This window comes from Lagenorhynchus albirostris, chromosome 1 (genome assembly GCF_949774975.1).
Source record: "Lagenorhynchus albirostris chromosome 1, mLagAlb1.1, whole genome shotgun sequence".
NCBI lineage: Eukaryota > Metazoa > Chordata > Mammalia > Artiodactyla > Delphinidae > Lagenorhynchus > Lagenorhynchus albirostris.
This window is the reverse complement of record NC_083095.1, coordinates 176,068,161-176,095,646: the sequence shown is the minus strand read 5'-3', so window position 1 is coordinate 176,095,646 and position 27,486 is coordinate 176,068,161. Positions and strand designations below refer to the sequence as shown.

General features: G+C 36.7%; 1 protein-coding gene across 4 annotated transcripts in view; it reads right to left on the bottom strand.

Annotated features, from left to right (window-relative positions):
• Positions 1-3,212: 3,212 nt before the first annotated feature.
• The window catches only part of ITGB1 (integrin subunit beta 1), a 78,878-nt gene continuing 54,604 nt past the window's right edge, over positions 3,213-27,486 (bottom strand). For 2 of the 4 annotated variants that reach the window (XM_060161154.1, XM_060161134.1), the window contains exons 3-17: positions 26,556-26,641; positions 23,680-23,902; positions 22,006-22,176; positions 21,238-21,476; positions 18,968-19,123; positions 18,092-18,187; positions 17,702-17,791; positions 16,103-16,243; positions 15,732-15,931; positions 13,993-14,231; positions 13,547-13,769; positions 12,651-12,883; positions 10,451-10,617; positions 9,431-9,511; positions 3,213-4,445 (exon numbers count right to left, since the gene is read on the bottom strand). In XM_060161154.1, coding sequence (XP_060017137.1) covers positions 9,437-9,511; positions 10,451-10,617; positions 12,651-12,883; positions 13,547-13,769; positions 13,993-14,231; positions 15,732-15,931; positions 16,103-16,243; positions 17,702-17,791; positions 18,092-18,187; positions 18,968-19,123; positions 21,238-21,476; positions 22,006-22,176; positions 23,680-23,902; positions 26,556-26,641 — 2,339 coding nt within the window. In that variant the 3' untranslated portion in view covers positions 3,213-4,445; positions 9,431-9,436. Of the gene's footprint in view, positions 4,446-9,426; positions 9,512-10,450; positions 10,618-12,650; positions 12,884-13,546; positions 13,770-13,992; positions 14,232-15,731; positions 15,932-16,102; positions 16,244-17,701; positions 17,792-18,091; positions 18,188-18,967; positions 19,124-21,237; positions 21,477-22,005; positions 22,177-23,679; positions 23,903-26,555; positions 26,642-27,486 lie in introns of all 4 variants that reach the window. The other 2 variants (XM_060161144.1, XM_060161163.1) reach the window with 2 other exon arrangements.

Sequence of the window (27,486 nt, the reverse complement as noted above, 5' to 3'; positions counted from 1 at the left end):
TCAAAGCAACAGTAAAAGAATGCTAACTGAACTTGGGAAAAGAATAGATGAACACAGTAAGAATTTTAACAAAGAACTAGAAAATATAAAAAAGAACCTGTAAGAGCTGAAGAGTACACTAGTAGGAATTAACAGCAGATTAGGTGATACAGAAGAATGCATAAGCAACCTAGAACACAGACTAATGGAAATCACCCAATCAGAAAAGCAAAAAAAAAAAACAAAAAAAAGTAAGGATAGTTTAAGGGGCCTCTGAGACAGCTTCAAGTGTACTAACATTCACATTATAGAGGTCCCAGAAGGAAAAGAGAGAAAGGGGTAGAACATGTATTGGATATTATAAGCTGAAAACTTCCCAAACCTGAAGGAGGCAACATTTCCAAGTACAGGAAGCACAGAGAATCTCAAACAAGGTGAACCCAAAGAGACCCACACCAAGACATATCATAATTAAAATGGCAAAAGTCAGAGATAATTTTAATGGCAGCAAGAGAATGGAACGACATAAAACTATCACATTTTTCTGCAGAAACGTTTCAAGTGCTGAAAGAGAAAAACCACAACCCAGGATACTCTACCCATCAAGGTGTATCACTGCAAATGCTGCTAGGTAGGTAGTAGTGGTAGCTCAGGGAGATGAATCCCACCTATTCAACAAATACTTACGGTCACCTACTTACTTCATGACAGACGTTGTTCTAGGGATTCAATGATGAATCAAAACACACAGGGTCCTATATTCTTGGAGCTATCAAATCTAGGGATAAGACAGAAACATCAACTACAAAGGACGTGTGGGAAGATTGAGATGTGAAAGTGGAGATGGAAATGGGGGCGTTGGGACAATATAATCAAATCCATGTTTTAAAATGGTTGCCGAGGGGCCAGTTACTTAGCTACTGAAGGAGACCTGAATGTTGGTCTATCGCCCAGGAATAATTCTGATCAGTAAGCAACATTAACATAACATTGTTATCAACAAGTAACATCAACAACATATCACCTACTACACATTAAACTGAAGACAATGCTGTCTTCTAACAGTTCTATAAACTATTACAGTAATGAATAAAATTATGGGATTTAAATATTCAGAACAGTGTTTCCTCTCACAAAGTGATCCTTAATTAACTCTTGTTTAATATACCAGTCTATTTTAGAATTAGTCCTGAGACCAGAAAACCCAGAGTAGGTAGAACACAAGTAAAATTAAATGAAATACCACTAAATACTTTCGTGGAGACTCTATATCCTTGAAAAATTCATGTAAGATCTTAACATAGTTAAAATCCAGTGAAGACTTAGATTGTAGAAGGAAATTAAATAAAAAGATAGTTACTACCTGTGGATTTAACTAATATTTGTCTTGTGATTCACCCTAGCATTCTGTACATTTTGATATGTATGACAGCTTACCACCCTCACAGTGGTGGAGGCTTAATGGGCCATCTCATCTAATCCAGCCTCAAAATCTGCTCCCACGGATCACTCACTCAGAAGCCACTTCCACATCTGCCTAAATTCTCAAGAGAATCCTGGGACGCGAGAGCTGTCCGGAGAGCCAGTGGACTGTCTCTATAGGCTCCAGAAGAGTCCTGGAGATACTTGCTGTTTCTGAACTCCTGTGAACTTATTAGGTCAGAAATAACTTAAGTTTTCAAGGACACAGGCAAAAAAACAAAGACAAATGGCCTCTACTCAGTAAGGTTACCTCTCAAACTCTAGTAAGCAACAGAGGAGTGGGAAAAAGACAATTCCAAAATCAGAAGTTGACCACAGTGCTTTTTAACTAGTATGATGAAGTGTTCTTGTGGCTCAAGGTCTTATCTGGGCGTGTTTATCAAAGAATTTATAAAGTTTTATCCTCTGCAAAAGAGTAAGAAAACTTTGTAAAATGTCAGAGAATCACTGCAAAATATGCCACTATTGACACTTAGGCATGATACCTAACATTTCATAAATTTTCAAAATAAGGAGTTTGAATGAAAAAAAGATTTACAACTGTTATTTTCTCTCAGGACTCATTAACTTTTGGAAAGTACTTCACTGGAGGTCAAAATGTACTATTTGCTAGGAAAATAAAAAATATTTTAGTGACAAAGTTCTATGTGGTTTCAAAGCTAATTATCAATCTCTTTGACTGTGTTTTGAAACTGCCAGTTTTAAGCCTAAAATTATTCAAATGCCAATGCTGTTATGGTCAGCATGAGAAATAAATTCTATACAATTTCTCCAGCTTCCAAATAAAAGGATTTCTACAGTCAGAAAATCTGTTTATAAATTATAATATAAAATTAAAAATTCACCATATTTCAGCATCAAAAACATATGCCAGGAAAAAGAATCATGTATTGAATATAACAGAAAATAGGCTCTGTTCCTATTTATAAAAAAATCTCATTATAAAAGTAAACTGGTGGAGCAGAAATATGGTATTCAGTTCATCGGGTTATGCCTCAGGTGTAAGGAAATGCGTTGAACCAAGCGGCAGTGTGGGTGGTGGGAATGGAAAATGAAACAGGTGAAATGGATAGTTCATGAAAGAGGTAATTTTCCTCATAAAGATGTATAATTCTCAACTGAAAGATGATTTAGTCTAAGCCAGGAAATACATTTAAGTGGAACAGGTAAAAAAGATACCAATTTTTTTAAATGGGAGGGGCACTGCAAATGTGAGAGGCTGGTAAAGTTGAAACTTTTACCACAATCCTCTCCCCAAATCTCTGACACTTACTGTAGTGCTCCAGGAAGGGATATATTTCTTTCAATAAGCTTCACACAAGTATTTTTTATGGATACATATACTTTCTAACATAAATAAACCAAAGCCAAATGAAAATAGAAACTTATCAGAAACCTAACAATTCCCTGTCTATATCTTAAATAAAATGATGTAATTTCCAGCTTCTAGTTAATAGCTCTAAGAGGATGTTCATAAAGAGTTAATTCTGCATAATACAGGGATGAAACCTATCTCCTAGGGAGGTAAGAGAAGGGTGGGGCGAGAAGGGGATTTATCCAGTATTGTATGGAGCCCAGAGACAGTCTGAAATCTTATTTTACCGTCTCTCTCCTTCCTTCCCTTCCTTCTTGCCTTCTCTCTTTTAGTCTAAGTAAAATACCCAATGACCAGGAATTTTCTGTCAATCTCTTTAAGCTATAAAAATTTTAGGCACACAAACTGACAAAATATATAAAACCCAAACATCCAATTTAAATATTTTAGGCATTTTTATTTAATAAATAACTTCAGTAAATAGCATTGTAAAAAGTGAACTGTTAAAATTAAAAGGCACTTAAAATAGAATGTGGCTAGTATGAAACCAAACAGGAAATTCAAACAGTGAGAAGTAAATATACAGTGGTCTGTTACATCACTAATTGAAATTAAGAATTACTTAACTGATGGCTGTTGCATAAGCCATAGTACAATTTCACATGGTCATTAAAAAGGCAAATGTACAGCTAAAACATCAATGAAAAAGTACTGATAACAAAAGTCTTACCCAAAATTGCAAACAAATACATTAAAAGATTAGAAGAGGTGATAAAAAGCACCAGGCTTTAAACAAAATAAAATGAATAAAATAAATTCACCCAGAGGTCCCCAATTCAGCAAATACTATGTAAATTAAGGCCTTTATATAAATCAAGGACTTTTTTTTTGCAGAAAATTCCCCAATACTTTTAAACAAGGCTTGAATTTAAAAAAAGAAGGCATAAAAGTTACCAAGATTAAGTAACTCTTGAAATGGCACACAGGTTTTAAAGCTATGTTTTCCCTTCCTAACTCTCTGACTTTTCCCATGGCCTTTGTAGATCAAACATTTCATTATTTTACACAAGCAACTCCCAACATACTCATCTTTCAGATACATCATGTTATCAGTCATGTCTAATAAGGAAAATAACAAAATAACAAATTTAAAACAATTCTAAACTAGCTAGAAGGACATTCACTTTGGATTCTGTATAACTGAAAAGTGACATATCTGCAAAGCAAGAAATCAGTTTTAATACTTGATTAAGAGAAACTCTCATCATACTCATTACTTTAACTACTGCCCTTTCAATCACTCTAGAAATATCGCTTAATCCACTAAGAGCTGGATTTCAACAGTCCAGGAGGAAAAGGTCAAAAAGGCACAATGCAACCTTAGATGATAAGGATAACCATCCTGTCTCAAGTCTTCTGTCAGTCCCTGGCATTGATTATAACATTATTTTCAAAATAATAAAAAAATTTTCAAATTATACATATTGTACATTTTCAGAACCTGCCCAAGAGAGAACCACAGCAACACTGCCCTGAAACTACCTTACTGTGGGTGTGGAATTACTACTTTGCACTCAGTGTTGTGGATACGCACTGGCAGCGCTCATTTTCCCTCATACTTCGGATTGACAACAGTTGTCACAGCACTCTTATAAATAGGATTTTCACCCTAAAAAAAAGAGAAAAGTTATCAGTCACTCTACTGAAGTCATGTAACATTATTTATAAGACAATATTAAAAGTAAAGATCGTTTTCATAAGTCATTTCCATTTTATCTGTCCAGGCATCACACTGAATTTTTTAAAAGGCATTAAAAAGTTTACACAAAATTTGAAAATGAAAGCTTTGCCCTACAAGTCTAAAGGTACCCCTGTCATCTGGCACTATTTCCTTTCTGACCCATTCCTCCACTGGAGGGCGTGCTGTTAACGGCTTCTCTCTTTTAAACTGGTTTTGAATGGCTATCTTGAAACTAATTTTGAACTTAAGGAATTCTTCTGCCATCAACTGCCTGATTCTTAACCCTTTACTGTGCACAAAGGTGCTTGATAATGAAGACTCCTTGGCTTTTCACCTCTGTGAGGGAGATATTCTTCTGAGGCTCTGCCACAAAAGTTGTGAAGAGTTCTGGGGTAAGACTGTCACAGTGTCACTGCGAGCACAGGACCTCCACCAAGGCATCACATTGCCGCATTTGCTTAGACAAAAATAATTTCCATTCTTCATGAAATAATTGCTATTCTTCAATATCGTACTGATGAAATATTTTATTGTTAATTCTGTATTTTACTAAAGAGTACTGAAATCAAGCCCAGTAAATGACTCCAAGCCATAAACACAAGAGATTTTTCAATATCCAAAACTTTACTGACACAGGAAGATAACATACATCCCCATGCTATCATTTTCTTAAAAAATTCTCTTATGCTAAGTGATACATTTAAATATCTGCTACAGCATTCTTTCTCCTGCTTGAAAGTCAAGTGAGAAATATGGCCAAATATTCCTATCTCAGAGGAAATAACAGTGAGCACAAATGAAACAAATATTAAAGAAAAACTTAAAACATTTAAATTTTAGGCAAAAATTAAGATTTTGAAATGCTGTTTAGTTTTATATCTTACTATAGAACCATTTGAGGTGATTTCAAAAAATATAGAAGGCATCTAAACAGTAATTTTTGCTTTTAAATTTTATTCACACTTGACTGCAGGTTATATTTGGATATGGTTTCCATTGCCACAATTTCTGCCTCCTAGGAGGGTACAGTTTGGTGGATGACAAACATGAAGATAAAATTAAGGCGCTCTGAAACAGTACAAAAGAGAATTATGTACATAAAAAGGGAACAGTATAAGAAAAAAGGGATTGACTCTGAGAAGATCAGGGATATTGTCAAAATGAAACTGACTGTAGATAAAACACTGAAAGGTATACAGACACACATACACATGCAGTCAAGGTGTTGGGGAAAGAATGGCACAGTTAGGTAGAAATATACATAGTTCAGAAGTTTTTAAAGGGTGCATGTGTATGTTTTGAGGAGTGGGGAAGGGAAAGGAGACAAGAAAGAAGACAGTGCCAGATCACGAAAGGTCCTGTGTGCCATGCTAAGAAGACTTAATTTATCTTGCAGACAGGAAATCACTGAGGGAAAATGCAACATGTAAGGGCTGGGTCTTGAGAGACACCAAATAAACCACTAGGACTTCAGCTTAGCAGTGAGCCTGGATACCGACTGAATCGTGCCAAAGTGCCTTAGCCCCACCCCACAAAACACAATTTGACCAGTCATTTCTGAAACATGGAGGAACTCAGGATCCCTCAGAGACAAACATCATATAATCTGGATGATAAAAAATCACATAGGATATCAAACTCTGAGCTCTCATCCCAACTAGAGCTAAAATATGATTATACAGACATTGTAGCAGACATTTCATAATGGAGACCGGAGTCTGGATCCCGGCAACTACATTGCTAATGAGTGATCAGTACAAGTAAGTTACATTCTTTATTTCCACCTTCCTATTATATGAAGCTAGGACTGCCCATTCTTTCAAATATGCTAGGAAAATAAATTACCATTTAATTGTTTCTTTAAACTAATGCATTAGATAAATCTAATGTTTAATACTTATAAGGGAGGTAACAACAACAACAAAAAATGGAGAACAACAACAACAAAAAAAACGAAAGAAAAAAACACCTAAGTTATAGATGAATCCAAAGTACGATTTACACGGCAGAACTTACCTTTGGAGAAAAGTTTGCCTTTTCATATACACGAACATTTATACTTATTATTTCAAAGTCCATCCAAACAAAATTTTAACATGCAAGGTTAGAGGTAAAATTAAATTATCTGCATTGGGCATCACCTTAAACGAAGGTAAGCTAAAATAATGCAGATTAGTTCCCACGTTCAGAGTGCAACCCCTCCCCATCCCAACAAAAAGCAAAGCCTATTTAAATCAAGAGAGCAGGGTTATGTTCAGCAGTGACGTCCTCTGATCTCAGTAAATGTCATCCTGTGCTCCCTCTGGAAGGGCTGACATGGTGACAGCATCATTTCTGTGGTGTGTTAGAAATGCAGTGCACAACCGTGGGGATTAGCAGCCCACATTTAATGTGCTTAACAGCTTTAACAATTACAAAGCTGATAATCTGATTTTTTTAATGTACCTACATGAGTAGTCTTATGTGCTGAAATAATCAGAGTGCCTATTATTTGAAATATGTTAATGATATAATTGACTGGCAACCTTGGTCCCATATTGGAAAAGTGCTTTATAAGCCATGATTTAATTTCTTAATGCTCATTCACTAATTTCTATTGTTTATTTCTACTTTAATTTTTCTTGAGAAAACATCTCAAAATAACCTGTAGCCATTAATTTGCCTGGATTTCACTAATGAATAAATTTTTACAAAACTTTCGCATCTTGAATTGCTCAAAATGCTTATTTTGACTGAAGAAGTAATACTGTAGCCAAAAACTGACTTAACAATGAAAACATTAAGTTTCACTATTAATTGTTGATAATTTCCTTCAAAGCACAATTTAACAGACAGCAAAGGTGAAAATTTCACCTTTCAATAGGAGATACAGAAACTTTTCTCATATAAGAAGTAACCACACGAAAGAGTCAATATTTGATTGTTTTTGACAGGGAGGGAGGGAGGGAGGGAAAGGGATCCCAGCAAATCAGTTTCCTTCTAAAACTAACTTTCTGTAAAGCATTAAGTGAGAAAGAAAAGAATGCATCAAATCTCATACTAACAGGAAAACGTACCAAACTACACATATATGAACCTGACAATAATTTTCTGCCATCAAATTTAACTTTGCCATTTCAAAAGTCTTAAAATCTGCTTAGAAATAAAAGAAAAATCTTGCAAGTAATGGTTTCTAATGTTATCAGTACTTCCTGTATCTCTTAAAAATATTAAACATCCCTGTACTTTAAGATCTTGTTATTATTTTATAAGCACACTTCTCAGCAGAGTAAATAAGCAAATCTGCAGTGTTGGTTTCTAGGTAACAAAGTGATCTCCCAGTTACAATGTCTGCCCAACACAGTAGTGCTAGAATAACACTAACACCATTAAGTTAAGCAGAAATACCAAAAAGTGTCATTTTTTGTAAAGAGTGATCTCCCTCTTCCTAACCAGGTAACAGCGTCTCCCGAAGACAGACACTGATTGCTACTAATATAAGGTAGTGGTTAAGAACCTGGATCCTGGAGCCCAGGGGCCTGGGTTTGAATCTCAGCTCTTCCACTAACTAGCCCTGCGAACTTAGCCAAGTTACTGAACCCTTCTGTGCCTCAGTTTTCCAATATGTGAAATAAGAATAAAAGTAGTTAGGAGGGCTTCCCTGGTGGCGCAGTGGTTGAGAGTCCGCCTGCTGATGCAGGGGACACGGGTTCGTGCCCCGGTCCAGGAAGATCCCACATGCCGCAGAGCGGCTGGGCCCGTGAGCCATGTCCGCTGAGCCTGCGCGTCCGGAGCCTGTGCTCCGCAACGGGAGAGGCCACAACAGTGAGAGGCCCACGTACCGCAAAGGAAAAAAAAAAAAAAAAAAAAAGTAGTTAGGAAAGGAAAGAAGAGTTCTGGATCACCAGTCAGGAGAATTGGTTCTAATCACAATCTTTTTATCGGAGAGTTTTAGGGGCTTACATAATTATATTAAAACATGCTAGAAGCACTTCATGAAAACTCAGTTACAAGGAAAGAAGCCTGTCCACTACTGCTAAAAGAGAAAATGATAAATTTGTCATCCAGGTAAAGCATATACTCACCAAAGTAGCTTACCCTAGCTTAGAGAATACGTTAACCAAGCTTTATTACCACTATGAAATTTTCAACTAAGTTTTTATTTAAAACTATAATAGGATTTTTCTCTTTAAAGTCTTTGTTACCTTTCAAAAAGAGTTCAGTGTTAGCTTTGAGTATTAGAATTATTCAATAACTAAGAAGAAGAAATATATATAAATAAAAGGTTCTGATTTTTAAAGTAATTTTAAGTTACAGTCAAGAACTAAAGATTTTCAAAATATTTCTAGAATCAATAACGATGACACTGTAGTTATATATTATACAAATGTTATACCAGGTTACATTTATTCTATTTTGAACTTTAGTTTTCATGTTCACTTTTCATTGTTTCACCCTAAAACTTACATATAATGATTTGTTATATTATTATAAGGATAACAATACTACCTAAAGCAAAGGACTCTAGTAAGGATTATAACTGACAGGCTGCTATCATACACTACAGTCATTAGCCAAGAACAACCACACCAAACAATATCACTACTGACTCCATGTTAAAGCTCTGGGAAGTGACCCAACGCCATTCTACTTACTAAGTGGAAGAGCTGGGATTCAACCCAGGTCTCTCTGATCACAAAGCACATTCTCTTTTCACTACAACACAGCTGCTGCTTCTATACCATAAAGCTTAATCCAAAGCCCCTCTAAACATTAACTGCATTAACACACAAAAAGAAAAGCCATAGTATAGCCATATAAATAAAGCCAGACTTAAAAAAAAAAAAAAGGCAGCAATAGTGATAAAGGGCACTCAGTGCAGTAGAAAGGATAAATTTCACATGCAAAGACAGAAAATGAAAGAAAATACGAACGGCAACTTAGAGACCAGCTTTACGTCCATAGTTTGGATTCTTGAAATTATTAATAGGACTCTTGTAAATTGGATTTTCTTGCTAAAGTAAAAGAAATAGTTTCTAATGACTTCATCAGAAAAAAGCTGACATGTATAGTGTTTAAACACTATAAAAGAGAATTTTTACTATTTTTACACTTCCAAAATTAATTTTTTTAAAAAACCCAAGCAAATTGTAGTAAAATGCAAATAACTAAAATTCATTTACAATTTAACAATACTGAAGATTGTCAATGCTTTCTTGTATCAAAAGATGAATACACGAAGGCCAACGCTTGGCCACCTCGGCCTCCCACCCCACGCTTCAAAGCACTAGCTGCTGGCGTCAACTTTCATCACTTGCAGCTTCTAAATTTTTATAAAGCCAGGTTTATTAAGTTGTAAAATCGCAGAGAATAAAAATACCCTTTTTAAGTACACAGTTCCATGAATTCTCAAATGTATAAACACACCCACAATGAAGATCATCCCACGATCCCTCGGGCCCCTTCCCCCAGCTCCAGCCCCTGCAAACCACTGGATCTCATTCCTGCCTCTAGGGTTTTACCTTTTCCAGACTGTCATATAAGTGGAGTCATACAGTATGTAGCCTTTTGAGTCTGGCTGCGTTCTACTTAGGTTTCTTTGTTGGGGGAAAAGAAAAACAGAAAAAGCTTTCTACTGAATAGCTTGCTATTACTTAGGATTCTATTTTACATGAGAAAAAAAAGGCAGAAGAGCAGATTTAAGATTAAAATTATTAAGGAAATAAAAACAATGACCACAGTAACCAGAAGAAACATTCTTAATTGTTTTGTTTTAATAGGATATACTTAAGATGTTTTCTATTTTTCACTAAATGCAAGTTTTCTGAATAATAAATTTTGGGGAGAATAAAATATTTAAAGGACTTTAATAATCAGCTTTAGAGCTAATAAGTCTTAGAAGTGTTACATTTGCTTTATGAATCACCCTGCTTTTTACATGATTTCCAACTTACCGTGTCCCATTTGGCATTCATTTTTTCCTTTTCAAATTTGGCAAATTCCCTTCTGTCATGAATGATCATTAAAAGCTTCCAAATCAGCAGCAATGCAAGGCCAATAAGAACAATTCCAGCAACCACACCTGCTACAATTGGGATAATGTCTGGACCAGTGGGGCACTCTGTAAAGTAAGAAGCAAAGGATGAGCACATAAGGGATTAGAATGTGAAGGTACAGCCAAAATTACAAAGAGCTGGGCAGTCTCATAAAAAAACACACAGGAATTAAAATCCCAAGGTAAGTGAATGTACACTATCCCAAAGAAGCTATAAAAAAGATACTAGAAGTAACATGGGTTTACAAGACCCCAGTGTACATGATCAATAAAGAAAAGTCATGTATTTCTATGTATTATATAGAAATTGATTTCTACAATTTGGAAATTGAAATTTAGAAAATGGTATTTTCTACAATAGCACCAAAAATCATGATATACCTATGTATAAATCTAAGAAAATATGTGCAAGATTTACATGCTAAAAATTATTAAACACTGATGAAAAAAAGACCTGAATAAATGGAGAGAGATTCCATGTTCATGGATTAGAAGACTCAACATTGTTAAAATGTCAATTCTCCCCCAATTTTTTTTAAATAATTAATTTATTTTTATTTTTGGCTGCATTGGGTCTTCGTTGCTGCGCGTGGGCTTTCCCTAGTTGCGACGGGCAGGGGCTACTCTTCGTTGCAGTGCACGGGCTTCTCACTGCACTGGCTTCTCTTGTTGTGGAGCATGGGCTCTAGGCGCACAGGCTCAGTAGTTGTGGCACGGGCTCAGTAGTTGTGGCACAAGGGCTCTAGAGCGCAGGCTCAGTAGCTGTGGCGCACGGGCTTAGTCACTCTGCAGCATGTGGGGTCTTCCTGGGCCAGGGCTCAAACCCATGTCCCCTGCACTGGCAGGCGGATTCTTAACCACTGCACCACCAGGGAAGTCCCTCCCCCAATTTGATCTATAAACTCAATGCTATCCCAATCAAAATCCTGGCAGGACGTGTAGATATCAAGCAAGTTTATTCTAAAATTTACAAAGAAGTAGGAGAACTAGGAAAGTGTTTCAAAAGCACTTTCAGAAAAGAACAAAGTTGGACAACTTGCATTACCAGATTTCACAACTAGCTGTGAAGCAACACTAACTGAGACAGTGTGGTATTGGCTAAAGGACAGATGCCTGGATTAATGGAAAACAATCAAGAGTCAGGAACAGGCCCACATATATAAGGTCATCTCATTTTCAACCAAGGTGGAGAAAGGTCAACCTTTTCAACAAATGGTGCAAGAACGACTGGAAATCTACATATAAAAAACTGGACCCCACTCCATATACTAAGATCAGCTCACAGTGGGTTACGGACCTAAATGGAAAACCAGAACTATAAAACTTTTAGAAGAAAACACAGGAGAAAAATCCTTATGAACTTGAATTAGGCAAAGAGTTCTAAGACATAATAGTAAAGAGCAAGATCTATAAAAGAAAAACCTGGTAAATCGTAGTTCATCAAAATTTAAGCTTCTGGTCTTCAGAAAACACTTAAGAAAATGAAAAGACAAGGAGGCACAGACTGTGAGACAATATTTGAAAAATATATATGCAAAACAATAGAGACTTTAGAAAAACAGTTTGGCTGTTTCTTCTGAAGTTAACTATATGCCTCCAAAATCCATTCCTAATATTTATCCAGGAGAAATTAAAACTTACATTCCCATAAAAATCTGACCACAAATGTAGAAAATTCCAAAGTATATTAAAAGCACCCAGAAAAACCAAGATAAAAATGTTTCATCTTTTGAGAAGCTGAACAAATTCACGCTGTATAACATCCTTTAACAAATTATCTTTCCCAGTGTCCAAACCTAAAATCAACTCATATTTAAATATCATTGATAATGATGGTGCTCTTACCGAGAGCCTACGGCCAGGCGCCGTGCTGAGGGCTCTGTGTGGGCTACTACATTTACTCCTCGGACTCTCCATTCGGAAAACTTAAAACCTGCTTTCACTTTCCCTTACTTATTAATTAAATACTAGTTTAAGCTTTGAGAGATTAAAAGTGTCCTGGCAGCTGTTCCTAGATATTAGGGCAACTGCCAATAGCCCTAAGCAGTAAAAAGACATAAAAGAAAATGCAAAGAATTTTGAAATGATCAGATTTCTACCTGGAGTCTCTACAACATGAACAGTGGCCTCATTGTTCCCATTCACTGAATATGTGAAGTAGAACCAGCAATCGTCAACGTCCTTCTCCTTACAATGGGACAGGGGATCCACCTGGCCTGGTTGGGGCAACCTGTCCCGATTTTCAACCTTGGTAATGTTGAAATGTGAACATTCCTGAGCACACGTGTCTTTCTTTTCTCCTTTGTTGAAGGCTCGGCACTGAACACATTCCCTGTTAAAATGCAAATGATTACATTTATTATTTAAAATAATATTTGCTTAAAGATTATTTTGTGTGCTAGACTCAAAATTTAACCAAATTAAGCCAAGAGCAATAGAAGAAGATATAAATAAACGAAGAAACATATTTCTGGATGGGGAAACTAAACATAAAGATGCTAGTTTCCCAAGTGATATTATAGATTTATTACAGCTCAAACTAAAATCCTCCAAAAGAAATAAGAGTAGGAAAATAAAACTAGCCCTATCAGATATTTAATACACAATTTAAAGCCAAAATAACTTTTGAAACGTGTTGCTGGTACAATAGTAGTCCTTTCTTCAAGGGACAAAACTCAATTTTATTTAGTTTAGTCAAAAGATAGTTAATTAAGCAATTGGTAATGCTAATTTAACAAAGGTTACCACATGGATTCACTTACATAGCAAACTCAGATTGAAATAATTGTACCATCACTCTCGTACGACACATTTCAGTATCATGTGACAAACACCAGCTACTGAGAAATAATTTTTAAGATTTAAAAACTGGGCTTCAATGTGAGTTTATTTACAGCGTAACCTGATGTTAGCGCTGTTCTCTGTATTGTGTGCTGATACAGAGGCCAACAGACAGCGAGTTCTCACCCGTTTCAAGCAATTCGGAAATACTCACTTATGCTCGGCACAGACTCCAAGGCACGTCTGGCACATCTCACAGGTCGGCCCTTGGAACTTGGGATCTGTACACTTACAGGCGCCACACTCACAGACGCCCCGGCCATTGCAGATCTGCCCATTCACAGCCATGCAGGAGGTAGTGTCCAGAGAACAGTCACAGGCACTGCCAGTGTAGTTAGGGTTGCATTCACACACACGACACTTGCAGACACCATTTCCTGCCAATAAAAAATATCATTTCTCATAACAATGGTAAAAATGTAAAATCAGAGCATTGACCGAAAAGGGAAAACAAGCAATAACATGTAAGAAAGGCTGTCTGTGGGATGGAGTGACCCTCAATGCTGCCCTTTTTCTATTTATCCACTAAGCAAACTCTCAGGATTTTTTATTGTATTAGATAGGACCACATTTTATAACCATTTTCAGACCCCTTCTCACCTCCACAAATTAAGCCATTGGATCTATCACAGTTGAAATTATCACACTCGCAGAATTTGCCAGAATAAATTTCGTTTGTATTATCCCTCTTCCGACACACACACTGTCCACAGACACATTCTCCGTTGTTGCTACATATTTCTGAACTGTTCTCTTTCCTGCAGTAAGCGTCCATATCTTCACTGTTCACCTCATCTGTGCTACATTCACAATGTCTCCCAACACGTCCCTCGTTGCACCTAAACAGAGTCCAAAATTTCAATCACATAAAATAAAAATAAGTGAAAGTAACAAATCATGCTGTGAGAAAGACTGGGAGAGGAAGTAAGACTATGAACATTATCTTCAAACTACAATTTTATTACATGTCATGCCACACGTCACAGACGTGCACAAAAGTGTACCTATGCACACACACAGAGCCATTCAAATCCATATGGAATCTACACAGGGGCCCAGGAAAAAAAGCCCTCTTCAGGAAAGTGACCATTTTGATCAAGATGAAAATACAATCCAGCAATGAACAGGTGAACAAGACATTTAGAAACATAGGATAAACTTATTTTTAAAAGTGCTATGTTTTCAAATGATATGCTATTTATTACATTTGCTATTATAGGTGAAGCAACCGTCCAATTGTTAATCTAATAAACACACCCCAAAAGGTGCATGGAAGTTGAAGAAAAACATACTGAGCCTATCATTTGAAAATATAACTAACACACTGTTTAAAAATAAATTTATCCTATGGATCCAGACTTTTCAGCCACTGCATATTTTTAGAACACCTAGTGTTCAGGCACTGAAGACACTAGTTCTGTATCTGGTAAATATGCAAAAAGAAGGAAGGCAAAGCATTTTCAAGATGATCTTTCAGTTAAGTTAATATTTTACTAAAAATGGATCTACACAATTCAGTCAGGATATGTATGACATGGAAAATTTAAAAATGTAACATTTTAATTGTTATTTACAATAGAAAGCTAATAACTGATGGCAAAATACAGCCATCTATTTTTCTCATGATTAAAAACGCTTCAAAGCATAGTCATTTGGGGCTGACATCTGCATCAAAATATTCTTCCCTCCTCCTATTCTTTTAAAATATTCTTCCCTCCTCCTATTCTTTTAAGGAGAAAGATTATTCAGAGTACATTCAATTTTAATTTTTAATTAAAAAGTAATCACAGTATGAAAATAAAATTTAAAATAATCTGACTATAGTTTTGTTAGTAGTAGATTCTATGTTCTGAGAATACTGTTTTCTTTTCAATTTTACAAAGTATATTGGTTTTTTAAAAACTATTCCAGCGATTCAGAAGTACATGTAATACACAGTGAACATCCTTTACTGCTTCCTAATTCCATTTCCCAGATACAATCACTATTATTTTATATAAGCTTATTTAGCTCTAGAGAATTCAGACTGCTGTGATGAGAGGAAAACCCAAATGCTACCTTAACCATTTGTTAAATATACATCTTAGATGGCTATAAAAGCTTTTATTTTACAGTAAAGGACAGCCTGCCTAAGAAAAAAAAAGGGCAGGGAAGAGCTTTCCATAAATAGCACACACAAGATCATCAAACTGATCTTGTGGTGAGCAACAGTGGCTGGAACAATCATTTATTTGCTCCAATAGACAGAATCTCTCTGGACGCCCAAACAGAGCCTGCCCCTGCAGCCGTCCCAGCCGCAGTGCCCCCGCACCCCGTCACTCTCCACAGCCCCAGCTCACCTGCAGGCTCCACACTCAAAGGTCCCATTGCCATCATGGCACTTGGGACTGCTAGGGATGCCTTCACTCTGGCATTCACATTCACAGATGAACTGAAGAATAATCTCTACTTCTTCAGTGAAGCCCAGAGGCTTAATTTTAATGGTTTCAGAATTCTTATTTGGACATTTATTTGAAGTTACGCTGATTTCAAATTGAACCTTAAGGGAAAACAAGAAGATAAGTTAACAACTAAGCAATTTAAATCTACTAAAAAAATTGCAAAAAGCCACTCCAAATTATATTTCTTTAACTGTTTCTCAAATTATAAACTACATTGCCTGTAAACAAGCAGTTCTTTCTTTTCTTCAGAAAACGTTTATGTAACATACCTCATCCCCAATGGAAATATTAGAGCATTTTCTCCCATTTTCCCCTGTTCCATTCACCCCATTCTTGCAGTAAGACTTGTAATTTATTGTTACTCCTTCTGGTAATTTGCTGTTTTCCAAAATGACTTCTGAAGACAAGGACTAAAAGAAAGACTATTAAACAGAGGAAAGGCAAACAAATGCTACTATAAAATAAGTTGAATGCATAAATCCAATGGGTAAAATGAACTGTTAAGAAACAGTATCGTTTAAATAAAATATCTGAAGCCAAATCTTGAGTGACCAGAAAACACAAAACCCAGAGAAATGGGCTCTAATTAATAAGGATCAATTCTTCAAAATAATGTACATGACTGAAAAAAGTATTTATGGTTTAATTACTGAGTTTGAAGTTTTAATGATGATACAGCACAGAGGGCTGATATTAATTATGAGGAGTCCTAAGAACTCAGAACACTTTCCTCCCCCAGTGGCAACACAGCTCTCCTCTGACCTTACCAACTTCCAGCTCACTAGGGACTAAAGTAAATGATCTACTACACTGTCTAGGAACAAATCTGCTGAGGCGCAGTTGCAGCCCTGCGCCCTCACCCCCCAAGAAAAGAAAACCCGAAGTGGGAGGATTCAAGGCACTGCGTTTTTAGAACAGCAGATTGCTCAGGACCAATGGAGAAGGCTGCAGCAGCAAGCTCTCTCCTGGTCACACTCCTGCATGGATGGAGTTGGGAAAGCATTAAGATATGCTGTAAAGACAGAGAACAAAACAGCTATGGGAGAGACAGGGAACAACCAGAATCTAGAAAATCTCTGTAAAAACCTCTCTCTTCGAGTAGGGTCTTTCCAAAAAATTCTGGGAACCCCTAGCATGAGGTAGAAAATATCTAAAATTCAACCCATCAAAAGGCTGGGGTGGTGTACACAGTACAGGATGGTTACTGTTATATTACAAAGGCCTCCAGACGACTTACGACAGTTATTGACCAATGGTGAATGAGTATCACTAAAGTACTCTGAACTAAAGCTCAAGATGGAGAAAATTCCTCTTTAATTTCAACTTCCTTCCAATCTGGGGGGAAAAAAAATCTTATAAATCTTATTAAAATGGTAAGTCAAATATATGTAAATACGTTCATATGTACTTTATGGTACATGCATATATGACTGCGTGTACCTCTTGAAAACAGAGAACTATATACCCCGAATGTATGTCAGAGAAGAATCAGCACAAAAAGCTTTTCTGGCACAATTCATCAAAATAGATGAATCTATAAAAAGAAGGGGTGGAGAAAGAAGACTGAGGTCATCCTGTAAATCTAAATGTAAGTTGTTTCACACTTGCCTTCCAACAAGGAGACCTACTACTTAACAACATTAAAACAGAATTTAGAAATTTTCCCCACATGCCTTTGTGACATTTTGCTCTGCAGATAATTATGTATTTGTAAGAGAATATGAGTTTTTCCTCCAGATGCAGAATTTAAGTTTTATGTTGTCTTCTGGGGCTTGCTGAATTGTGTATGAAAGGAGTTTTACTTTTTTTGAGAAAAGTATTCTCCACAGAGTATTGCCCAAAACAGATCTTACTTAAAATGCACTCACATTGTATGCATCGATGATCAACTGAATTACATTGCTAGAATTTGCAGATAATGTTCCTACTGCTGACTTAGGGATCAAATTTTTCAGTTCCTGCAATTAAAAGATAAAACATAAAATACAAGTACTACTCATTCAACTAATTAGCATCTACTGAGTACTTACTATTTATTTTTAAATAACAGTTCTCGATACATTTCCTAAATAAACTTAAGGAGTCAGACCTAAAAACAACTAGCTTTACAATGTAACTAAAATTAATATACACCACTTTTTTTTTAGCTGGTGACATTTTCCCACATTTCAATTCAGACATATCATTTTGCCTCTAATGACTAAACAAAAAGGGTCTAGAAATGTGTTCCTCTTTTGATCTCACATGTATATATTTACCTTGTAAACGGGCTGAAATTCTTCAGTAACTGCAAAAATCGTCTGAATGTTATTTTCACTTAGTTTTTGGACAAGGTGAGCAATAGAAGGATAATCCTAAGAAATTAAGTAATAAGATTTAGTATGTAATTACATCCAATCTACTCCAGGTTTTCAATACTTGCTGAAAATAATGATTTGCAGATATCAACTGGATTACTTACAAAAGACTGCTTGAAACAACACAAATTATTGCTGAAGTGGGTGCTGTCTAGTGGGTTTCTAATCCTCTTCTATCTTTATATGTAAATTTTAAATTTCCATAATAAAAAGACTTTAAAGAGCAAGATTATCTGTGTATATTAAATGTCAGAACAATGAAAGTAAAGAACTGCCAGTAATTAAAGGTTATATTATCTACGTATCACTTAAGAAAAAGACCAAGATTCAGCAAGGTTTAGATTTCTTCCAGACCTTGAATAATTTGCCAATCTTTATTTTCAGCAGAGGCAGGGTGCCTGCTTTCTTAAATCATGTATAAATAAGACAAGGAGTGTTAAGACTATACAAATGATTTGATTAGACATAATATCAAGCTTGCTACCCCTTGACGTACGCGAGTGAGAGGAGACAGAGCTCTGGGCTGAGGCGCAGAGTCGGGAGTCAGCAGCTCCCTTCACCCCCGGGCCCTCATCTACAGGGAAGGAAGCAAGCACAAAGCCAGAGCCTCAAAACAGCAGCACGAGCTTTCCTGCACATTAGGTCAGGGCCCAACTTACCAAAATAACAAAACCCCAAACCCTGACGAACCCACAAGCCAGTCACCCACAACACTCTTAGCATTAGACGCTAAGCTCAACCTGCATCCATTCAATACGTAAGGAGCTAAGCACTTACATAATAATGGCTCATTGTGTACACATCATTCTCCAGGTGACACTGTCCATCATTTGGTAAAACAATGCCACCAAGTTTCCCATCTCCAGCAAAGTGAAACCCAGCATCCGTGGAAAACACCAGCAGCCGTGTCACATTCCTCCAGCCAATCAAAGACTCAAAAAGAAAAGGATTTCAATTTTAAAATACTACCCACAATTCAGCATAAATCTTTTCATCTTTATGTAGGCTACCACTATATCTCAACCTAATTCCGTACCTTCTCTTTTCACGATGCCAATATCCTTGCGGATGAGGGCACAGAGACCACTGAATAAAACTCCCCACCCCACTGTAGAACTCCACCCTGCCTGGCTGTCCACCTCTCTCAGCTCTTTTTTAAAAACTGTATCTTTTAAAGTCCATGTCTCTCTCCCCATTAGAAAGTACACTCGCTCTGTGCAGGGCAGGGACCACCATCAGGTTTTGTGCTTCATCTTATCTTCAGCGGGCAGCACAGTGCTTGGCACATAGTACGTGCTTAATGAGTAAATGCAGATGTCTCAGCCCACACCCATCTTGGCCCAAATATCACTGTCTCATTCCCATCCATCCTTGCTCCACCTTCCGTAGCGTATACTTCCTTTATCAGCCACCACATTAGGCCTTCCTTTTTTAATTACAGAAAAAAGTACCTTCTCCAAAGACTTGCCCTGCTTAATTCCACCCATTCTAACCCATCAGTACTGCTTATTTATTCATTTATTTTATTTTCCACCTTATTCAGCAAAAAATTTAAAGTAGCAGTAAAATCCTCTAATATGGTAATTTTATAATCACATCTGTCTAAATACTCAATTATATCTGTATATATCCTCATAAGACTATAAAATCCTTGAAGGCAGGAATTAAGTTTATTAATGCCGGCAGTCCAAGTGGAATGTCTGTCTCCTTTTCATGTAGAGAAGTGGAACAGTTACTCTCAGTCAGCATGAGGAAAACCGAGAGTAGCAGCCACAGATGCTATGGTTTGTTTTAATCCCAAGGCTAAGGCACAGGTACAGGCAGCCCAGAGAATGCTCTCTCCACAGTGAGCTGCTAACAGGATCACAAATGAATGGCTGGAAAGAAAACAAGCATCAGGCTGGGCACTACCTGGAATATCACTCTCTTCCCCTTTAAAAGCAGAGACTATCCTTAAATTGCAACTACCCCAGTGAGAGATCAAGAGTAACGATAATCTAATAGTTAGTATTTGCTGGGGGCTTAGTGGCACTGTATATGGATTACCGTATTTAAACTTCATAACAACCCTATGAGGTTTATCTGTTATTATCCCTTCTTAAGGAGAAGGAAACAGCCCTCTAGAATGGCAAGGAAATTGCCTAGTAGATGAGCAGTGATGGGAACATCTGAAGCCATTTCCTGACAGTCTAAGGACTGTTCTCTTAAACGCTATACCATATTATCATCTTGGGTATCAAGTTACACATTAAAAATTGGTTGGAAAATAACCATTAAGAAGCATCTGGAATCAAGGAAGGTCTTCTAGAGCATAGGGGTACTCTAGGGAAAAAGGAGCGGGGGGGGGGAATGAGACAGGTACTTAAACTTCATCTACCTCACAATGTTTTCTAGTTTCAGCTTCAGCTGAATCATTAAAAGGTCACCTCAAAATCATCACCTGGTAAATGGGTCATAAAATTCTAACCACTAGTCCAATGGAGATCAGCTTACTACTACTGAAAATCTTGCAATTAAAATTACAATTATATGACTTCTCAAAATACCTGTTCTCATATAGCTTTCAAACTAAGACTTAAAAAGTTCTTTCTTTTTGAATGACTAAGACATGGGGAAGATAACTCTCAAAGATGATAAGCAGAAGAAAGCTGACCAGAGGAAAATGGTGTCTGAGACACAGTCCATTTGAGCACTTTTAATGCTCCTGGAGACGTCCCAGATAACCCCAACTCCATCTCAGGCACGAAGCCGGAAAGCTAGGGTTCCTGGGCCTCTTCTAAACACCTAGAGCACCAGCTGAAGCTAAACTGCCCCACTGTTTCAAGCGGTGAGCATCCTGGCTTTTAGAACCCTGTGTAAATGAACTAACTGCCTGGTTTAGATAGGGGCATAACGATTAACTATGCTTTTATAAAGCATTTGTAGTTGGAGGGAACTTAGGGATTAGTCAAGTATGCTACAGTAATTAAGGTAATTTCTCCTGACAGCAAAATCACACTCAAAATTCATACAAATAATATCCTTTTGTAGAAAATGAATGCACTCACTCCACAAACTGCAACTTGCATGATTGCATCAAAGCCACCTTCTGGAGAATCCAAATTTCCAGATATGCGCTGTTTACCAACAAGTTCATTAAATACCTCCCCTTTATCAGTAAGGCTGAGCACATTTTTATAGCTAAATGGGCTGGTGCAGTTCTGTTCACTTGTGCAAGGGTTCCTGAGTTTAGCTGGTGTTGTGCTAATGTAAGGCATCACGGTTTTCTCCACAAATGAGCCAAACCCTGTGAAGGAAAATGCACACACAGTGATGACAGATGGAGGGTAGATGGATGGACGGATGGATAAACTGCATGAAAAAAATCAAGTACATTACCGCCTGTAAGTCAATCTTTTTCTTTAATAAGAAATAATAAGGGTTTTAATAATTAGGTTTGGAAAGGAGATCACTGTATGAAAAATCCAGGTCTGATGTGAGATTAAGGCTGTATAGGCAGGTGTGGTCATACTAACTAGTAATGAAAAAAACTGTAATCAACATGTTTATAAAATATATCAACAAACCAATGCATAAATGCCTGTGAAAACATGCATTTTATTACCCATGTGGTGTAAGGTGTGTCAAATAGCATGATCGCCTACAGTAACAGAGGAACAAGGAGGCGGAAAAATTATTAGACGTGTGCAGGAATATCAGTTCTCTCAAAAAGAAAAGACTAAAACCTGGCCTATTTATCTCACATGCATGTGGTGAAGAACAAAACTGCCAGTATTTATACAAATGAAAACTATTAATTTTCTCAAAATTCCTACCAATTCGGAAGTCTGAAGTAATCCTCCTCATTTCATTCATCAAATCAGTTCCAAGACTTTTCACATTCTCCAAGTCGTCTTTCATAGAGTAGGAGAGGTCCATAAGGTAGTAGAGATCGATGGGATAGTCTTCAGCTCGCTTGAATTTTAATGTAAATGTCTGTGGCTCCCCTAATTAAACAGAGATTAGAGAAGAAAATTAGCTTGCCAGCAATCAAAAAGCGAACGAGCAAAACCAAGTAAATTCGATCGATAAGGTATACACTATAAACTGTATTATCAACATAGTTTTTACAAAAACCTGGGCATTCCACAGGTAACTGAATAAATGGAAGTGTACTCATTTCAATCACAAATACTTAAAATGCCAGGCCCCGGGGATGGTGAAAAAGACAGCATTCCCCATCCACAGCAGGCAAGACAGGCAAACAGTGGGTTGGTAACTATGTCAGAAGAAAACAGACAGCCAGAACAACGTAAACTAGACTGGGTGGGTGAGGCAGATACACTCCAGGGTACACCAGACTTTCTAGAGACTAACGTTATAAAGTGAAGACTCTTCTTTGTTTAATGGGATGCACTATATGCAGTGAATAACATAACCTGATTTTCACTGTAGAAAACCTGAAGAATAGTTTTAAAGATGATTATAGAGACAAAGAAACTTGTTAAGAAACTATAGCAAAAATCTAACAAAAAGAAGATAAGGATCTGAAACAATGAGGAAAGAGAAGAGATGTACCAGAGGCGTGAGATATAATCCACTCAGAAAATACACGAGAAGGAAGAGGTCTGCGTGAAAAGTCATTAAATTTTTAACTTGCAGATTTTCTCTATATAGACTTCTAGTTGACAGTTGGATAACTGGGTTTGGAGCTTAAAAGTCTGTGTTACAGCCCACAAGTGGCTTTAAAGCCATGAGAGGAAAACCAACAATTAAGTGGACTACAAAGAGGAAGGAAGAAAAAAGACACAGAAAGGAGACTGGAAAGCACTGTTAAGAGATAAGAAGAAAAGTAGGAATGTTATCGCAGAAGCCGCAAGGAGGGCATTTCAAGAAGCTCGAAGGCATCGCTTGGACAGGAAGGTTAAAAAAAAAAAAAAAGGCCTGACGAGGGTCCACCAGGCCTGAGAGCTTTGCTCTAGAAGTGGACGGCTGCCGGCACCAGGCTGAAGACAGAGCAGGAGGGGAAGGGGCGGCGCGGAGGCAGGCACGGGACAGTCCTCTGAGAGGAAGGGGCGGGAAACTAGAAGAGGAGAAAGGGGGCTTGTTTCTTCTTTCTTTTTCCCAGATGCAGGACTGCTCCAGATTCTTATGAAAACCTTAATATTTTATTAATACTGAACAAAAACAAAGGAAAAAATAGGTTAAAATGTTGTCTTTATATTATGTAATTATACCAGAAGATGGACATTTTTATCTTTAAAAACACATTAAATCTAATACTTTCTGAATCTTTAACAGAATTTACATTAGACACAGGTAACATTTACTTCAGGTACATGTGTCTTACAAATTGTTATACCTCCAAAAATATCTAAAAGTTAATGTATTCAACATTTCTGTTTGAGTGTCAGTCCACATGTGAAAATGAACCCTCAACAGAAACTTACATAAAGTTGTCAAAAAGCTCAAGTAGACACAAAGGCATTCATAGAAGCAGATTTCTGTACCTGATCGTAACTGCAAAACCAACTGCTGTGGTTGGATCTGAGTAATATCTTCTGGCTGCAGCTTCTCTGCTGTTCCTTTGCTACGGTTGGTGACATTTTTATTTTTCTTTATATCTTTGGAGCCTCTGGGATTTTCAATGTCATCTGGATGACAGCCCTTCTTTTTTAAGGCTTCTAAATCATCACATCGAGCAGAAGTAGGCATTCCTTCTTGTAAAAATGTCTAAGTGACATGTAAAATATAGGTATAAATAAAAAGTATAGTGGTCAAACCTTTTACGTAATCCTAACTGCAAATAACTAATTAAATTGCAAAAATCAGGTAACACATCTAATGTATTTCATTTCTGGTTTTTAAACAAAATGCTCCCTTCATCCAAACCATAATAAACAAAACAGATAAACAAAAATTTTTCCTTGAAAGTAATACCGTTATTGCTGATGTATTACTAGTACCGTGTTACTTTAGTAACACTTAGAGGACTGACCTAAGTGTACATTTTAACCGTTTCATGTTCAAATTCAGAGTATCTACTCAAATTTCTTTTGTGAAATTACTTATTTAGCATGGTTAAGAGCCACTAATAATATATATAACCACATATCAGACAAATATTTTTTCCAAAATTTCCCTGAGAGAAATTCTTAGAGTCTCTCATATTATGTAGCAGCATCCTTCATGATATTTTGAACAACTCAGTGTATAGGGAAAACATGTCACCCTAAAACCTTTCTTAAAAAGGAGAACAAGAAATTTACCACAGATTTAGTAAGTACTCTTGGAGCTTTAAAAATATTTTAGGTATTGGCTATTATTGTAATCAAGCCTTTTAGAACTTATTTTTTTTAAAAAACATAGTAAGTGATTATACGACAGGGTCAAAAATATATACAGGGTGAATTTTTTTTAAAATAAAAAACGTTGTAATGGTGTGTGAATGGTACTTGTGGCACGGGGTAAAATTTTCACTAGTGACGTGATTTTAAACTGTGCTCTTTTTATCAGATGACTAAGTGAAAGCAAAAACACTGCTGTTAAGATGCATGTAAAGGTTCTAAATATGTTTTTCATAAATGTGAGGAAGGGGAACAATGACGGTGTATTCATGTATATGTGTATCATTTTAAAATGTGTACTCCTAATAGACATTTAACTTTTTCACATATACCCCTAAAAATTTGTATTTAGTTGGCCAAAAATTTTTTTTTTTTTCCAAAAATCTTTTTTAAAATCTTGACATTGGGAAAATGAGGAAATGCCTTTCATTGGGGGTCACTCTATGTTTTGTATGGTTGTTTATTATCTACCAATTTCATGGTGCTGAATAAAGTGAGGATATTTATATACAAAGATTACAAAATGGTTTTGATCAGTTATCTTTTAAAGGAAACATAGTACTAAATGAGAGCCTTTCTGTACTTAGAAAAACTGGAAGGGAGAACCATGGGCCCAACGGTTCAAAGCTGCACAACTTTTATGTGTGGTCAAACCTAAAATGCTGCCAGAGCACAGGGGCCCTGTGCAGGATCCGCTTCCAAATATCAGCCAATCCAGGAAACTAAGATCACAACACTCAAGTAAAATTTCACTGAAGATATCCCCAAATACCTGTAATAGTTTAAGAATTATGCCATAAAGATGGCTAAATTACTGAAAGAACAGTTTGGCTAGGATAACCCTAAACCCCAGATAAACTGTAACCCTCAGAAAATGGACGCTGCTGTTGAGAACAGCACGTACCACTATCATAATCTTCTAAGTGAAACTGCCTTAAGTTCATTTGATTCTCGTAAGAACAGAGATAAAGGAGGCAGATCATGCTCATTTTCCAGGTAAGAAAACCAAGCGTTTCAGCGAAGTAAGCCCAGTCCGAGACAAACTCAAGGCACTCCCTATTTCCTTCACTGTCTCCAATTTAATTCCAGAATACCGTTTTTAGAAGGACAGAAGGTGCCAGTAGAAAATTTTTAAAATAACAAAACGAAAAATTCTCATTTTGTCTTTCATAGGTCAAATCATACAAAATATCTGACATTTGACAAGTAACGCCCACAAAACAGGCACTTGACTGCGGGGTCAACCGCCTGAGTAAAAACAAACAATAAGCCTTTGACCTTCTGATATTATTCACTCTGTAAATAAATTATATACCCTCAAAATGACTTCCCGTTACCTCCAGTACCAACTTAGCATTCATCTGTTCATTCATTCATCCATTCAATATTCAGTAAGCTTTGTGGAAGGTACTATGTTGAGCAACGTACAGAGATGACAAGAGTGAATAAAATTTAAAGCCTAACCTCAATGGGCTTTGATTAGGATGCAAATCAAGTGTATATTAGTTTAATTAAAACACAATTAGGCAGGTTAATGTATACCTCTCCCATCATAAAAAAAGGGAAAAATCTAAAACAGTCCAATGAAATGGCTAGAGGTTTTTGGGAAGCTGTCCAATAGAAACAATGCACGCTACAAAGGTGAGCTACGTATGTATTTTTAAATTGTCTAGTAGCCACGCTGAGAGGAAGAAAAAAAAGAAACGGGAAATTAATAATATATACAAAATGTCAGTGATTTCAAAAATCATTAACGTTGAAATGCTAAGTCTTCAATCTCTGGTATGTATTTAAGGCTGACGGCAATTCTCAGTTTGGACCACCCATATCTCAGGTGCTCAACATCACCACATATGCCTAGCATGCCCTGTGCTGGGCAGCACAGCTCCAGAGCATCACACAGGATTACACAGAGCTGACGCTTATTCAGTCAACAATGAGGAAGTGAAAAGTCACATCGAGCACTTCCCAAGGATACCGTTTTGGGCAACACTAAATGACTAGAGAATAGATGGGAAGACCTGAACAATCTTACTTACTGAATTGGTGCACCATCCACAATTGGGCCCTGCTTGTATACACTCTCCACATGATTTGGCATTTGCTTTTAAACATCTATTTTCATCTGTCAGGAGAAACAAAGAATAGACCACTTTACTTGAAGTTTCAAGAGAGAGAGAACAGTGAAAAATCTGGATCACAATGACAAATAATACAACATATACAAACGTTAAATATAAACACTATGAACCTCGTTACTAAGCTGATTCAGACCTACCCCCCCCCCCCAGAGAGAGGTGATTTTGGAACATCCTGTCCCAGAGAACCATAAAAAGACACAGTTATCTCTCTTCTATAGCAAAGACTAGGTACCCTTAATCTATACATTTGTCCTTTTTTTTCAAAGGCATGATTTCAGGCTCTCTCATGTTGGATGGTCATTAATTCTCAGGAGTGTTCTTACAACTGGGTAAAAGTATTATTTCTCTTCATTTAACTCACCCCACCACGCCCATACCCCATCCCCTCAAGCAGGCACTTTCATTTTCGTTTGTTAAATACTTGAAAAGTCCACATTCATCCAATCCACAACCCCTTGATTTTTCAGGTCTGTGTTCAAAGTATGCCATATGGTTCTTTAAATCCATGTAAGGATCAGCACGTCTGCCGTGTGGTAAGTACTAATATGGACTGTCTCCAATGTATGTTTTTGTAACACACACTCATTATAAAAAATTTGGAAAATACGTAAAAGTATAAAGAACAAACTAAAAGTCACTCAAAACCTACTCACTAAGAGATAACTACTGTTAACACTTTTTGTATATTTCTTCCCAGTCTTTCTTCTAAGCAGATAAATAAAACAATAGCAAGGAAGCAGGCATACAGACATTATTTAAATGAAATCAAGGATATACATTTTATATACTACTTTTTATACTTAATCCAAATGTTTCATTCCAAATTCTT